Source organism: Microtus oregoni, unplaced genomic scaffold (assembly GCF_018167655.1).
Source record: "Microtus oregoni isolate MIOR12 unplaced genomic scaffold, Mior012 000016F_ref0000370, whole genome shotgun sequence".
Classification (NCBI taxonomy): Eukaryota; Metazoa; Chordata; class Mammalia; order Rodentia; family Cricetidae; genus Microtus; species Microtus oregoni.
The window spans coordinates 2,620,921-2,637,193 of NW_024543075.1; the positions used below are offsets into that span (position 1 = coordinate 2,620,921).

General features: G+C 50.2%; 1 protein-coding gene across 1 annotated transcript; it reads right to left on the bottom strand.

Annotated features, from left to right (window-relative positions):
• Positions 1 to 617: 617 nt before the first annotated feature.
• Mrpl23 (mitochondrial ribosomal protein L23) lies at positions 618 to 8,278 on the bottom strand. Its single transcript, XM_041667054.1, has 5 exons — positions 8,126 to 8,278; positions 5,653 to 5,775; positions 4,635 to 4,717; positions 3,934 to 4,007; positions 618 to 833 (listed from the first exon to the last, which is right to left on the bottom strand). Exons 1-5 carry the CDS (start codon positions 8,140 to 8,142, stop codon positions 690 to 692), a joined length of 441 nt encoding a protein of 146 aa, XP_041522988.1. The 5' UTR covers positions 8,143 to 8,278; the 3' UTR covers positions 618 to 689.
• Between the last annotated feature and the right edge of the window lie 7,995 nt (positions 8,279 to 16,273).

Consider the following 16,273-nt stretch of genomic DNA (forward strand, 5'->3'; position numbering starts at 1 on the left):
AGGATAATTTTGTGGGGTCTACTCTGTCGCACATTCACCTTCCGTGTGCTCTAGGGATCAAACTCTGGTCTCCAGACTTACAGGCAAGGGTCTTTATCTAGCAATCAATCCTGCAGGCCCTCTGCTCCTTGTAATCTCGGTCCCTGGGCTCACACTGGCTCCATGCTGCTCTTTCATGTCTCATCACCTATAGCCTCTGGTCATGGTGGTCTGGTCTGGCTGTCTCCTTGCAATGACACAGGTCCTGAAGCCTGCAGATCTGCCTCTGATCTCCCTCATGCCCTTCCACATCCTTCCTGCTCACCATCCCTCTCTGGTCCTTCCTGCCATTGTATCACACCAAAACCTGTCTGGACAGGCGATTCCCTCCTCCCCCCAATGAGGGCTGCAATCTGCGATTGTTTCCTGGGGCTCAAACACGTGCCTGGCAGTGGATTTCTGCACCCACAGAGCCACCCTAAGCTCCTGAGTCCTATCAGGCACGAACGTTCACACTGCTGTCGGTGTCCCAGAAAGCTGACCTTCCTCAGTTCTACCCACTGCCAGGCCTCCTGCACCACATGTGTCAAAGATCCAGAGGCACCATCCATGACAGAAAGCAAAGTGGCCAGTTCTTTCTCCACAAAGGATTTTTATTTGGGTTTGTCAGAATTACTGTGCTTACTAGGTCTGTGGTCCAGTCCCACAGGTCATAGGCCAAACCAAGAAGGGATACCAGGGCACCGGGGGTCGCTGCTCTGCCTCTGCTGCTGAGGCTCCTCTTCCAGAGGGTCTGCAGGACTGGGCTCTTTCTCTGGAAAAAGATCTGGGAAGGTGAAGGTCTGCCCATGGGCCTGGAGAGAAAAACAGGGGCTTAGTAGAGGGCGGGAGGCTGGCCTCCCCATCATACTGAGGGTTTCCATGCCTAGAGGCTAGCAATCCTGGACTCAGGATGACAAAACAACAGGATGATGAGCCACCAGTGTCTCTAGGCCCGGGTTCCTGCTGGGAAAACAAACACCTTGCAGGCCAGCCCTTCAACCTTTATCTATCAGCGGCAGGCTATTACTGGGACAATGGCCCTTTTCATGGACATTATCTCTTTACAGGGGTCTGCACCAGCCCAGGGCTCATTAAAAGTAGTCCAGCAAAGGCCCATTCACCAGGCGGCAGCCGGTGGAACTGGGGGCAGGAACTAGGAGCAGAAAAACAGGACACAAATGACGTCTGGTGCCATGCTAAAACTTTTTCCATCCAAAATATCTAAAAGCCTTCAGCCACATTAAAGGCCGCCCTCCTCCAGGCTCCGAACTTGGCAAATAAAATGCACACAACGACAGGGAACCTACATACGCAGCAGTCTATAAATCAAGCCTGGCTTTGCAAATTAACTAGAAGTTCAGAGTGTGTCAGCATGGCCACGTCCCAGCCTGGGGCCCCAAGCATGTGGGCCAGCACCAGTGAAGGCCCTGGGAGGGGGAATGAGCTAGTTCTGCAAGGCTCTAGGCAGATACAGGGCTGGGAGGCTCACTTGCAGCCTGCTAACATCTCCAAGATAAAAGGTTTAAGAGGGAAGGGGCACAAAAGAGCCAAGCTGGAGGCAGAGACCCCTCCTACCATTCCCTCTTGTCTCGTATGTGGACAACTAGGGAATTCTGAATCTGGGGCCCCTTAGTAAGCTCTGCCAGAGGTGTGCACTTGGCCCCCAAAGACTTGCTTTGGGACTGGGTAGATAGTTTAGTTAGTAGAGTTCCTGCCTAGCATGAATGAGGCCCTGGGTTTGATCCCTAGTACCACAAAAACTTGGGGTGGCTCATGCCTGGTGCTGTAATGGCACTGGGGAGATGGAGGCAAGGGGATCAGAAGTTCTAGGCCATCCTTGGCTACACAAGAAGTTTCAAGGCTAGTATGGGCTTTTCAATAAAAAAAAAAAAAAAAAAAAGGGGGGCAGTAGCTCAGAAGCAGAGCTGATTGTACACCTAGAACTGACAGCTGGGTTTGGTGGCAGCTGGAGCCCAAATTGATAGCCTAAGGTCCAGAGACAAAGCTAAAACAGCCTATGCGGGCGGTATTGGGAAAGAGCAGAGACAACAAGCAAGGGACCTATTTCACCATCTACGGGTGCCCGTATGACTTCTGAGACTTCTGAGGAATATCTCTAAAGATAATTACTTCATACTTTTTAAAAAATGTAGCCACCCACCCTCCAAGGAGGGAGAGCCGGTTTTGAGGGGCCCAAGGCATGAAAGGAAAAAAGGCCAAGGGGAAAAGTGGAGAAGCCAGTCCTGGCTCCAGTAATCCCAGGGCCCCAAGGGCCATTGTTGGGCTGGACCATGCCTGCCCATAGCATTTATTCTGGAGCCTAGGGCTCAGGGCCTGTGTGCACCACTCAGTCAAACACCATTCTGTGTAAACACGGTCAATGCTCTTTTTGTTATGTGGGGACTGAGAGCTTGCTAAGGCTCCCTCCCCACCCGACCAAAAAGATGTTTATCAGGTTGTCAGAAGAGAAATGTGGACGCCCACCATGTGGGACCCGCCTTTTCCCTTCCACACTCACAATGAACTGTCTCTCTGGTTGCCCCTTCCTGAGCCTCACGATGCGGTTACCAGAAGCCCCCCACCCCACGCTAGAAGACAAAGACGGTCTTTGCAGATACAGCCTGGAAGTCCCAAACACTAACCATTTCTAGACTGGAGCTGGGAAATGGGGTGCGATACAAATTTTAATTCTGGTCTAGAAGCCTTGCCCAGTGGGGAGATGATGGGCCCCCATTTATCACGATTTCACAGAGGAAGATGGACATGTCTGAGGGCAGCTGCAGACACCAGATCTAAGAACGACCGAGTCCAGCTTTCACGAGCGTGGTGGGCTGAGGGGGGGAATGTAGGGGCTCAGATGTCTCAAAAGCCACTTGTAACTGTAGCTGTCTCTGAAGTGACTTGTGGCAAATGCCAGCATGTGGATGTGGCCCCACAGGCCAAGACAGAGACAGATGGGTGGATTCAACACCCAGTGTGCACACACAGACAGGCCTTCAGATGGGCCTTCTTTTCCCACCTGCATGGCTGATTTTGTGCACAGCAAATATTAGGCCCTATTTAGAACAACTGTGGCTCTATTTTCAGCAAAGCTGCCTCCCGCACAGGGTCTTTGAACAAACAGCCATCCAGCCCAGGCGGGGTGAGAGGACCCCGTTCTTAATAGCATTACTGCCATCTAGTGGCCGGCTGCAGCGGCTGGGCTCCCTAGAGGGCTGTTTACACTGAAACTAGAGAAATTGGAGGAAGCCCCCCTATGGGGTTCAAGCAGTGGGGAGCTAGTTAATGGACCCTGCCAAGTGGAGTCTTCCCGCCAAGATTCCCAGAGGTCAAAGGGGATTCCTCCTGGACACTCAGACTGAAGGGTGGTGGTTTAAAATCTGGTCTCAAAGACTTGGGATCCAGGAGATGAGAGAGCAAAAGCAGGCTTGAAAATGCTTGATACTTCCTGGAACTCTGCATCTCAGTGAATAAAGGCTCCAGCTAGAAGTTCTCTCCCTGGACCCCAGGTTCTGGTGCCTGTACTGGTGGAATCACTGTCATGCTAGGACTAACAGCGGGATGTGCGGGGCCCTTGTGCCCCAGAGAGCTCAACCTCTTCACTGCATTGGGCTCCTAGGGAACATCAGCTCTGCACCAGGCCCCAGGATCTGCCCAAGGCTGGGTCATCACAGAGCTGTGACTTTTCACATCCATCCTCTGATTTCTGTTTTCACCAAACTAAAGCCAAGGCACTGGCCATTACCACAAAAGAAGGAATGGACTTCCTGAGCTCTGCGGAGGTGCACTAGGACCTCGGCTTCTCCCTCCCCAGGTCTCTAGGTCTAAGTCCCAGAAAGGTGGAGTGTATTGCACAAACAGCCCCAGGACCCAGCTGTGACAAGGAGCAGAAACAGGGCTGCTCTTACTCACCAGCTGCACGTAGGCCACTTTGTAGTCCGGCTTCTTGATTCTTACGTTCTTGTGGTCCCTCCTCCTGTTGGAGCCTGTGAGGGGACAGCAGACCCCACCTTAGCTCCTGGCCCTTGATCAGCCCCACAGTCTAGGAACCATTTTCCAGCAAGGCCTCGGATCTCATCTAGAGGTGGGGGTTTCAAAGGGCAGACTGAGGACCAGGAGGGATCTCAGACAGATCTCCCAGGATTGTCACCAAAACCAGTTTCTATGTTTAGGTAAAAATAGTCTTTGAAAATAGAAATGACAACAAAAGATTTTAAATGAATAAAAAGGACCTCTTTCCTCTCTGGTGAAATATAGCTTCTCTAAGGAGGGTACTTCTCAGGGGCAGTACTGCCAGCCAGCCCTGGCCACTGGTTCTGCCACTGATGGGCCACATCAGGGCCTACTACAGGAGGGGACACTGGAGACCTACTAGAGACCAGCCCAGGCTAAGGAGGTGGTTCTGGGTCAAAGGAGCAGAGGACATTTCAGGGTCACAGCTAAAAGTTCTGAGGACCTTCAATGAACTACAAGGCAAGGGACTAGGGGCAGGCTTCCACTGACGAGCCCCATGTGACTCTGGCAAGTCACCCAAGCCCCTCATGGAGAGTCTGGAGACATGGAGTAGACACAGGGCTGTATCCTGGAGGCAAGTCACCAACATGGGTACCCACCATGCTGCACCCGCGTGCGCACAGCAGCCACAGGAACATTGTAAATTTGCTCAAGGTAATTCCGGAGGTCCACCCTGGTCATCCTGGACAGAAAGAAAACAAGTCTGAGCTAAGCCTAGATAAAAGATACAAAGGAAGATATCCTACCCAAGGATAAGGATGAGAGTTCAGAAGCGGTTGTGGCCAGATGGATCTGAGTCTCAGTACTGTCCTCTCTCCAGACACAGGGCTAAGTTAGGGCAATGAGAGCTTGGTTTCATCAGCTTGGTTTACTTGGTTCTCTCTTCTTGGGTCCTTGATCATCACCAGGAGCAAGCTGGGCTCACTCTGATAAAATGTAGAGTATCGGGCCTGAGACTAAAGACTTGTTACTGTGAGCTAAGAAATGTTTGCTGCTAGAAAGGGGCCTCTAGGGCAGGGTAGATGAAGCCCACATAGGCTCTCAGCACAACCCTGGCCACCATAAGCTTCTGTGCATGTCTGTAAGGCTGAAGAGACCCTACCCCAGCTTCTATAGGTATTTCCCCTTGCCCCTTTGCCCCTTCTCCCCGAGCTGAGCAGATCCCTGAGGCTTTTAGGACTCAAGAGAAGCACCAGCAGTTGGGATTGCACTGCGCCTTCCTAAAAAAGTGGCCCACTGAACTGAGCAGGAGGAGGTGAGGAGCTCAGGCTAACAATCCAGAAGCTCTGCAAATCTCGGCATGCTCCAACCCAGCCTCCGGGGACTCCTTTCCTGGGATAAGGATGGAGGCAAGAATTCAACACATCTCAGGCTTTCTGTTAAGCTTTCCCCAGGTGGAGGGCGAGCCAGGAAAGCAGCCAAGAGCATGCTTGCTCTCTGGCTGCCTGGAGCTCTGCAAACACCAGGCCCCTCCACCATCTGCTGAGCAAGCAAAGTGGCCCCAGGTCTTTCCACCACAGGAAAAGCCTGGCCCTGGGGAGCTGAGCTAGAAAACAGGACAGGACCTACATCTTAGGGGCTGCTCCCAACCCCCAAATTCCTTTGGAACTGACTTACTCCATGGGGATCCGGAACTGCACAGTATCTTCAGGCTGGGCAGTACCAGGCCGCACCAGCTGGATAAAGAAGTTGGTTCGGAATACACGGAGCTGGGGGCCACCCAGCTGGTAGAGGGGGTACCTGTTCAGGAGAGATTAGGGGGTTAGGGCTACACACGTGCGCACACACACACACACACACACACACACTGCTACAGGCTCATGTATCTACTCACACCAGTAGGGTCAAGGCAGGCTGGGGGCTGTTATACACAGGACATGTATCAGGACATGGATGTCACAGGGCCTGTCCCTACTGCATGGTCTGATCAGTGCAGGGGTGGGTTGGGATGTGTGGGCAGGAGGGGGACAAGAAGCTTCTCAGTCCTTAGCCTCCGTTCTGGGGTGCCAGGGTTATGGACACTACAACTTGCCTACGGAAAGGGCAATGGGGCAGCTTAAAAAACAAAAACAAAAACCAGGAGCTGAGGCTTATGGTGTGGCATGGTGGCAGAATAATGGTCGTAGTCCCAGCTTGTAAAAATGCAAGAGAGCAAAGGAGGGAGGACCTCACGAACAGAGTGGTGGTGGTACTCCACTTGAAGGTACCATGTCTTTCGAAGGCCTACCAACTCCTGCTTCTGGATATCCCCATGGCCTGGGAGAAGGACCCCTTTATTCTCCCCCTCAGCACAGAAGAGCCCTTGCTCCTTGAGAGGGAGACCAATGGGCTGGAGGCTGGTGAAAACAGTGTTTCCAACATGGTGCTCCAAGCTGGCAGCACCTCACTGGACTCCTAAAACTACCCAAACAGGCAGAAGCTGCTAAGGATTTGGGGTAGACACTGTTTTTCACCCCTATCAGACAAAGCAGAATCTCTTCCTGGTGGTCTTGCACCCTCCCAGCCCACTGAACTGTCATGAAGTGGAGAAACTCAAGGCCTGTGGATTTACTAGAGGTGCACGGTCCATGATGTCCAGGTGGAGGGTGGGTACACAGGACCGCCTATAGTTCCCACTGATAGCCAGCAGTGTGCCATGTGGGTCAAACCTGGGAGCACAGGCACGGGTGTGTGTGTGTGTTCAGGGCTGAGAAGCAGATACCTGGGTTTCAGATGACTCTGAAGGTAGCCTGCTGGGAGCCTCTGAGGCAGGACCCAGAGCTAAATGTTTGCTAAACTTGATAGCTCAAAAGCCAACCCAGTGATCAAATCCATACATTGTTGCCAGACTAGTGGCCTAGAGATTGCTGCCGATGCTCTGGTAGAGCCTCCCTGAGAGGACCTTGAACTCTGTGCCTACAGGAACAGGAAGCAAAGGGGTCAGGGAGAAGCTCCTGAAAGAAAAGGGGGATATGGAGCCCTGAAGTACAGGTCAATTGTGGTACTCAAGATGGCCTCACGTTATCAGTTAAGGCTCAACTGTGGCAGAGCATGAGGACAAAATTGGGAAGACCTTCCTTAAAGGTGGTGTGGGGGGGGGGATACAGTGCACACTAAACTTCCTAGTCTCTGAATCTTCAAGATTAGGACCTGAGAGCAGAGGCCCAGAGACCACATAGGGGCCATGTGAACTATTTGCATTTCTCTCTTCTCCCTAGAGCTGCCATTATCCACCAGCTCTCCCCACAAACTGCCTGCTGGGTGTGTCCCAAGGCTGGTGATTCCCCTAGAAAAACTGCAGCCTCCTCTTGGTCCCAGCCTTGCTGCTCTTCTGATGTTAGCTTTTCAGGGTTCCCTTAATTTCCTTCCTGTTATTCTTCACCAGCAGCGCACCTCAAGTGAAACTCTTGGGTCTTCTCCTCAGTGGTAACTAGGCTGTGATTTGCTCTCGGTAGCTCAGGCCTTATCCCTGATCTCACTCTGTCTTCACCCACCACCAACCATTCACACATGGGTCCCACGAGCTCCCTGCAAAGCCAGGGGGTGAGCACGGGAGCTGAACCAAACTGGCTCACACGGCCATGGTTCTGAGGGCCCTTGTCCCTCCTAAGTCAGCCTGCGAAAAAAATCACACGGGTGCCCACCAGGCAATTCCTACAGTCCTCTCCCCAGCTGTGTGCAAGGTTCCCCATTTTCCTTCTCCATGAGAACCCCCAAACCCACATTAATGCTCAACCCAGGGCCACCCATCTAGTGGGTCACGTGTTCAATGAACACGTGTTTCCTGCTTAGACTGTGGGAGGCCAGCCCTGCTGGCCACGTGGAGATCTGTGAATGCAGCAACTTTTGGGGGCATGGACCAGGAGTACTGCCAGCACCGGCCGATCTCAGCCCAGCTCTGGCTTTTTGCCAGAGCAGACCCGCGCCGTTGGCTGTGATTGACAGCCAGTACACTACACAGCGGTGGCTCTGCCGCGTGGACCTTTGCGGGGAAACCAGCCGAGTGCGGGCGCCTCCTGCTTCCTGCTTCCGGTCCTCGGGACCGCCCGGGCCCCGCGCCCACCCGACCTGGCCTGTGCTGCCCGTTCAGCCCGGCGACGACGTTACTCACAACACATTCCGCGCCATGGCAGCCGCACCTCCCGGGCCGGAAGGAGCGACGTCCCGCACAGTGCCCGCGTTGGCACAGCGCCCCCTCGCTTCCGGAGGCCGCGCTACCCCTGTCCCTGCACCGCAGGACCCCGCACATTCGGTGTCCCGCAAATCCCCACCCCCACCCGTGTACCGCCAACTGCCCGGGCCCCGCCCCTGCACAGTTCACCCCGCCTCTCCGGAGGCCTGGCACACGATGCACAGCCACGCCCCTCACCCGAACCCGCAAAAAGCCTGCGTGCACACTGCACCCGTTTTTTTCACCCAGACCCATACATAGCAGAGTCCCGCGCACAACTCGGTGTACATTGTACCTCCCTGATAATCAGCCTGTAGGCAACCTACACCCACGTGCTTTCCCATCCACAAGGGCACGGCGCTTTGCCATGAGCCACCCCGTACTTCTGCACTGCTGGCTGGTAGATTCTACAAAGGGCACCTACCCACTGTCCTGCTTCCCCGTCCCAACATTGCATGGTCTCGCCAAGCACTGTCATACACTCTGCACCCCCAAATCTACCCTATGAACCTCCTCCTCCCCCTTTGCTGTAGGTAGTCCAGCACTACCTTTGTTCCTACTCCACTTTTTCTCGACTGCATCAATCCACCCCACAAGGCTCACCAAGGCCTGGTTGTCCAGCCCCTACCCTGTGTCCCACCACCTAGCTGTATAAACATTCACACTGTCTTCCTCTATGCCCACCTCTTTGTCCCTTTCCCTCCTACAACAAGCACATCAAGAGGCTACCCCATCCCCCAGTCCACACAAGACCCTAGTCCTCTTCAACACTTCAGTCACAGCCTAGGCAGCAGAGATTTGTGAGGGTGGGGTGGGCTGGACCTCCTGTCTGAGGTCTAAGGCCCCTCTCCCAACCCGGACTGGGTTGTTTTCCCTCCCAGGCTAGACTCCCAGGACCCCCTCCTTTCTCCTTCCCTCCCTTTCTTGGCTGCGCAGCCACATTTGCAGCCCAGCAGCCCTGCATACTCCCTGTCCCAGGAGCCCCTAGCCACACCTCCTTCAAGAGGCCACTAGCTTTCTTAGGCCTTTCTGTTCACTGGCCCTCCGCCCTGCAGGCCAGGGACCCTCTAACCTGGCCCTTACTAAGGGACCCCTGTCCATAGCTCCTGCCCCTGGCTTGGTACTGCAGTTTTTTCCTGCTTGTGGGCCCCACTTCCCCTACACGGTCTCCTCTGCTGGTTTCCAGCTCCCCCGCCTCCCAGCTTCCTATCTTTACCCCATGGCAACATAGTTGCTTTTTGAGGCTGGTTGTGGGGAGGAGGCATGGGTGGAGATATCAGGCACTCTCTAAGTGGACCCCCAGGAGGCTCTGGTTCCCTAGCCGGTTAGTGCTCTGCATTTCTAGGACTAGCTGGGTAGAACAGTGGTGACTCTAGCACAGTGAGTCACAACCTTCCTAAGACTGTGACCCTTTAATAGTTTCTCATGCAGTAGTGACAACAACCATACAATTATTTTTGTTACTGCTTCATAACTGTACTTTTGCTACTCTTATGAATCATAATATAAATATCTGTGTTTTCCAAAATCTTAGGAGACCCCTGGGAAAAAGGTCACAACCCACAGGTTGAGAACCATTGTTCGAGGAGCATCTGAACTACACCTCTCCTCCCTCCCCACCTGTTTAGTGATGAAAATGACCATTGAGGTTACCCAGGTTGAAGGAATTGAAGATGAGTAATGAGATAATGAACAGAGGTCCTTTCCCATATGCCCATATCTAGGCCTCCTGTGTTACGATACGCACTGAGTGTGGTTATGACCCACACGAGACTGCTGGCTGGATAGATCATTGCCCTAGCAGCAGATGGTCTTAACCCAGCCTGAGTTCTGAGGCCTCTTTCCCTACATCTCGAGGTCAGACTTTTCTCCCCCTTCCTCTCCCTTCTCTTGTTGCCTTACCACGACCCTGTGCACCCCCACATACACACACTCCACATCTCTTCTAAGAGGCCACTGGTTAGAAGAGGAGACATGAGAACCAGAAAAGTCCCGCGTTGGTGTTTCCTTATTAAGCATTATTGGAAGCTATATTTTAAGCTGCCAGTTGATTGGTTCAAGCTTGTAGCCCAAAGCTGAGTTCAAAGCCGGCCATGCCTGCTGGGCAATAGACTTGATAGACCACGTGGGTCTCGGAAATTGAATTTAGGTTCATCAGGCTTGGAAACAAGCACCTCTACCCAAACTGAATTATCCTGTTGGCCTGATCTCAAACGAGATGGCTCCGAGACATCCCTTGGGAAGAAAGCATTCAAGTATGAGGCAACCATGTAAGTAATAGATGGTGTATAACTCAGGGAGAAAAGACTCCCTAAAGGGCAGGAGTAGAAGGGACTAGGAATGAAGAAGGTGCAGAGCAGGGAGATGATGCCACAGTGTCTGGGAGCCAAGTTCCTTATGGCTTGGAAAAGAAAGAGAGAGTAAGGGCCTTTGGAGAGTCATGAGCAACTCATCTTGGGACACGTTGTAAACGGGAATATTATGCCACCTCAACTGCCTACCTACCCCAAGCCTGTCCCACCAAGGTGCCACATTTCTCTTCTGGTTGGAATTTTCAAATAGGGTATCAGATGATTCTGGGACTGAAGATGGACAGTGTAAGGGAGGACTTCAGGGGATACACCAGATCCTCCTAACACCAACCTCGGCTCCATTATGGCTCAAATGTAGTGGTTGTGGACTCTGAGCAAGCCACATCTCCAGCACTGGATAAACCAGACATGGTGAGGCACGCCTGCAATCCCACAATTTAGGAGGTGGAGGCAAGAGGACCAGAAGTCTGAAGTCATCCTCAGCTACATAATGTGTTGGACACCAGCCTGAACTATAAGAAACCCTGTCACACACACACACACACACACACACACACACACGTGCGTGCACGCACAGACACACCTCTTTTCCAATTTGTCATTAGTCTTTTAATTTGAAGGTGGCTTTCATAATGTATAATTGACAGGCCATATTTACGGTGGGCATTTGGATTTGTGTTAACACAGATTGCTGTGTGAGATGCCAACGAAGCATCCCTATGGTTTTGTGGTCCTTCCCACATCTCCTTGGACCCTTGCTCCCTGCCATTTTTGACGTGAATGAGCTTGTAGGGTGTGGTCTCTTCTGTCTGACAGTTTTCACGGTGCGTTTCTCCTAGGATTCATCTCCCAGGTTCCCAGGTTGCTATACAGTCAGTGTTTACCCTCGTGATCTGTCCTCCCCAGTCTCTGCCACTTTGTCTTTCTCTTCCTCCTCTAAATCTTCCTCATATATGTGTGTGTATGTATTTATATGTATATACAGATAGATAGATAGATAGATAGATAGATACAGAATCTCATGCCATTTAGCTCACCATATAGCCAAGATGACATTTAATTCTTAACCCTCCTACCCTTACCTCTTGAGTATTAGTTCACAAGCATGCATTACCACACTGGTTTAAGCAGTGCTGGGCATTGAACATGCTGGGCATGCTAGGCAAGCATTCTACCAGCTGAGCTACATACATTTCTAACCCTTTTTTGGCTTGTTTATTTATTTGTTTTTGAGACACAATGTACTCTTGGATGGAACTCACAAAGATCCACCCGCCTCTGCCTTCCTAGTAGAATGTTCCAAAATAAAAATCATGCCAGGTACCACCACATCTGGCTCTTCTGGCTTTTTGAAACAGGATCTCCTGGGTAGACCAGGCTAGCCTCAAACTATTCAAAATGATTCTGCCCTGCTTCCACAATGCTGAGATCACAGGTGTGAGCCATCCTGCCCAGCTGGCCTTGGTGATCTTCTCATTTCAGCCTGCCCTGTAGTGTCTAGTGTGACCGAGTCTCCACTTCACATCTCTCCAGCCCCTACATTTGCTTGACCAGCTTCTATCTGCCTGTCTTGCTGTTCAGATCTTGGCCGAACATTTTGCATTTGGGGTGTTTGCTTTCTGATCATTGATTTTTGAGAGCTCCTGAAGGGTCCTGTATCAGACCTAATGAATTGCATGCTATGCAGAGATGCTCTCTCTTGGCTCCTAGCTTGTCTTCTCGGCCTCCTTGTAGTTACCATTCTTTGAATGACCCCCAACCACAAAGATTTTCTCTTATAGTCTATTCCTACTATTCCTTTGTAAATAGACTTTACATCCAGTATAAGGTATGAACTTTGTTATTTTTCTTTTCTTTTTTTTCCCATTTTTTGTTTGGTTTTGGATATTCAGTTGTTCTAGCCAGTTTTCTCAAATAAGTGGTTTTGCACCTAGATGCCTTAGAGACAGCTCAGTAGGAAAGACACTTGCTATGTGAGCTGACTACCTGAACTGAATTCCCAGAACCCACGTGGAGAGAGCCAACTCCCAAGAGTTGGCCTCTGACCTCCACCTAAGCACTGTGTCGTGCGTACCCTCCACATAAAATAAATAAGAACATGCGATAAAAAATGTTTTGTTTTCAAGTCCTTGCGTGCGCATCTCTGGACCATCTTGTTCCTTTGACCTATTCCGGTGTTTTATACCCATGCCACCCTGTTATAGAGTTTTTGTTCTCAGAATATGGGCTCTTTGATTTTATTGTTCTTGTTCAAGGATGTTTGGGCTGTTTGGGGCCATCTGTCCACAAAAACATCATCAGTGATGATATTTACAGGGGATCTCATCTGCAGAACATTGTAAGGAAGCTCTGGTGCCACTGTAAAGTATGCATGCATTCAAAAGTTGGACGAACGGGAAGTTTTTAAGAGCACAAAAAGGGAGACATTTACGTAAGCTCCCTGGGAACAAAGTTCAGCGGTCAATCTTGAAAATCCAGGGGCGGCTTTGGCGCCAGCTCCTTGGTGGAGGTACCTCGGTGGGGTTATGTGTTCTGTCCAAAGTGTCTTGTAGGCATTGCCGCAGGCTTAAAGAATGTTAAAGATAAACTTTGTTGCAAAAATCTGTGCATACGTGCAGAGGCGATGGGGGTGTGGAATGAGAAGGAATCTCTGGTGGGCCTTCAGAATGTGCCTGAGAAAGTAGTTATCTCAGCCAGTCAGGCAGGAGGTCTTTATTGCTTCCCGGCTCTCAAGTTGTTTGGGTCTGACAAGAACAATTTTATCTCAGTCTCAGCAGGATTCTCCATCAGTTTAAATTTTACAATCGCCAGTTAATTTTTACAAATTCAGGGAGAAATGGGCTGCTTATCAACATTAGCCCTCAGCAGCCCCATTTATTCAAGGATGTCCTTCAGTTCTGGTTTTTTTTCCTTTTCTTTTCTTTCTTCTCTTTCCTTTTTTTCTTTTCAAGGCATTGGTATCTCACACTGCCAGAACTAAGCATGGAGTATTTTTATACCACTGGAAAGTGACATCTTGAAGATGTCAATGCCAGACCATTCTGTGGAAATAAACTTGATCTTGTGTATCCATCTTGTCTCTTGCAACCTTACCAATCTGATATTTGCAATTTTGGGGGTGTAGATTTTATCACATAAGATGCCCGTGTAATCCGTAAACAAAACCACGTTCAACTTTACCTTCATATTTGTAGCCGCTTCTCCTGGATTGCCCAAGAGAGCAAACCCAACAGAGAAATGCAAGAGGCCACAGCAGGGGCCTGGGGAACGTCAGCTATCCCAGGCCCCTTCTGGTTCTCAGCAGCGGGGAGGGCTGCCTTGGACCTCCTGGAGGAGCTGAGGGAATTCTCTCCACACCACTGCTGAGAGCCGCTGTTTTCCCCCTTAAGTCAGGAATGAATGTTTGCTAATGCCATTCCCATACCTAATGAGATGATCATGTCAGCTGGGCCTCGTGGGTGGTTAAGAATCCCAACACTCAAGAGGTGGAGGTGGGAGGGTCAGATGTTTGAGGTTAACCTAGGCTACATGGTTAGTGTGGCCCTGCCTGAGATTCTGTCTCAAACAACCAAAGGGCAGTTGTGTTTTTCCTCCTTGAGTTCCTCATACAATGGATCGCTTTGATTTTCCAGTGTTAGAGTAATTTTTCATTAGTTCTTGAAATGAACCACAGTTGATCACCATGCATTCGCTTTTTTATGGAGTGCTGGATTCTGCTGGGGTCCACGCTTTTGGTTTCTTATAAAGACATTGATTTTGTATAGGATAATCTGGCCTTGTGCAGTTGGGAGGTACCTCTCTCCTCTTTATTCTTTGAAGAATGTATGTAATGGCTATTCTAGCTTCTTTAAATATTTGGTCAGATTCTTCTGGAGAAGCCATGAGCCTGGGGGGTTTGGGTGGAAAGGCTTGAGTTACTTTCTGTACTGTGAGCACTCCCAGGGTCCTGCTTCTCTGACAGCTCTGGCATTTTGAGTTTTTCAAGAAATGTATCCATTTAGTTAACTTGTCAGTCTTATTAACATAAAGTTGTTCAAAATATTTCCTTAGAGGCTGTAACGGTGCCACCCTCCCTCTTTCCTGATGGTGGCAATTTCTAGGTCCCTCACCCCCACCTCATCACACTGGCCAGAGGCTGATCAATTGTACTGATTCTCTAAGAACCAGGTTTGGGGTTTCTTGATTTTTCTCATTGCTTTTTTTTTTTGACCCCCCAGCTTCCACTTCCCGGCTGGACCATTTCCCTCCTCCCGCTTCCTTTGGTCCGGCTGTTTTTCTTTTTCTGTGTTCTGAGACGTGAGAGCTGAGATCCCCGGGTCAAGCCCTTTCTCAGTTTCTCACACAGGCCTTCAGGCGACAAGCGTTTCCCCTGAGTGCCTCCTGAGTGGCATTTCTTAGCCCTCAGCGCTGGGTGTTCATTTTCATCCTGTTGAGAACACTCCCCAATTTCCTTGTTGAGTTTTTTCTTGTTTAAAAGTATGTTATTGAGTTTCCAAATACTTGGGGATTTTCCAAGGATCTTTCTGTTATTGATTTATAATTTAATTCCATTATGGTCAAAGCACATACTTTATAGGGCTTGAATCCTTCTCAACCTATTAAGGCTGATGTAAAGGCCCAGAATTGGGGCCGGTGTGTGTGGGTACTTTCTACACACTGGGAAGAGGTGCCTCGGAGGGGACGCCCTGCCACTGTCAATCAGGCCACCTAAGGTGATTGTATGGCCAGATCCACCCCAGGTTTGCTGGTTTTCCGCCCTCTTGTGCTGTTAATTACTGGGAGACAGTCACTAAAGTGTTAGACCACCAGCCAGAGCTTCTCACCCCTTTCTTTCTCGGAAACAATGTCTCACTATATAATCTGAGTTGGCCTCACACTCCCCATCCTCCTGCCTCAGCCTCTCCAGTGCTGGGATGGTCATGGCACACTGGGCACACTGCAGCCTGGCTCAGCTGGGGATTCCTTTATTCTTCCTTTCAATTCTCTGAGTTTCTGCTGGCATCATTTGAAACTTTGTTATTTCTTTTAAACCATTTGTGTCTACATTTAAAGCACTAGGGGGATGGTGGGGGGTGCTGGGGATGGGGAGTGGGGTGAGGGGGTAGAAGGGGGGTGTCTTTTTTTTTTTTTTTTTGCTGTTGTTACATCCAGTCTGGCAAGCTTGATTTCCCCCTTCCTTTCTTTCTTTGCCAGTATGAAACAGATTTGGATCTGTTAAAAAAATTTTTATTTTAAATTTATTTTTATTTTGTGTGTATGAGTGTATTCTTGTATGTGTTTGTTCACCAAGTGAGTGCAGTGTCCCCAGAAGGCAGAAAAAGGCATTGGATCCTTTAGGACGGGAGTTACAGATGGTTGTTAGCTGTCATGTGGCTGTTGGGAGTCAAACGCAGGTCTTCTGAAAAAGCAGCAAGTGCTTTTAACAACTGAGCCTTTTCTCTAGTTTCTAAAAAGATGTTTTAAATGATTTTAAGCACAAGGGTTAAAGTAAAGAAAAAAGGAAAAAGCACACCCAGGAGTATGAGTATGGGCTGTTACAAGAAAAAGTAACTGTTTTGTTGGTTTGTCACATGTATTCCCGGGATGGCAGCTGTGCACCACAACCCTGCATTTATGCAGTGCTGGGGATTGAACACAGGGCTTCATGCTTACCGGGCGGGTGCTCTACGGTTCTAGCTACACCCGAGCCTCAGTTTGCAGTCTGTTTCTTACTTGGGATATTTGGACCTACCACTTAGTTTTGTCTGACTTTGTGTTTTGGATGCTAAAGATGGAA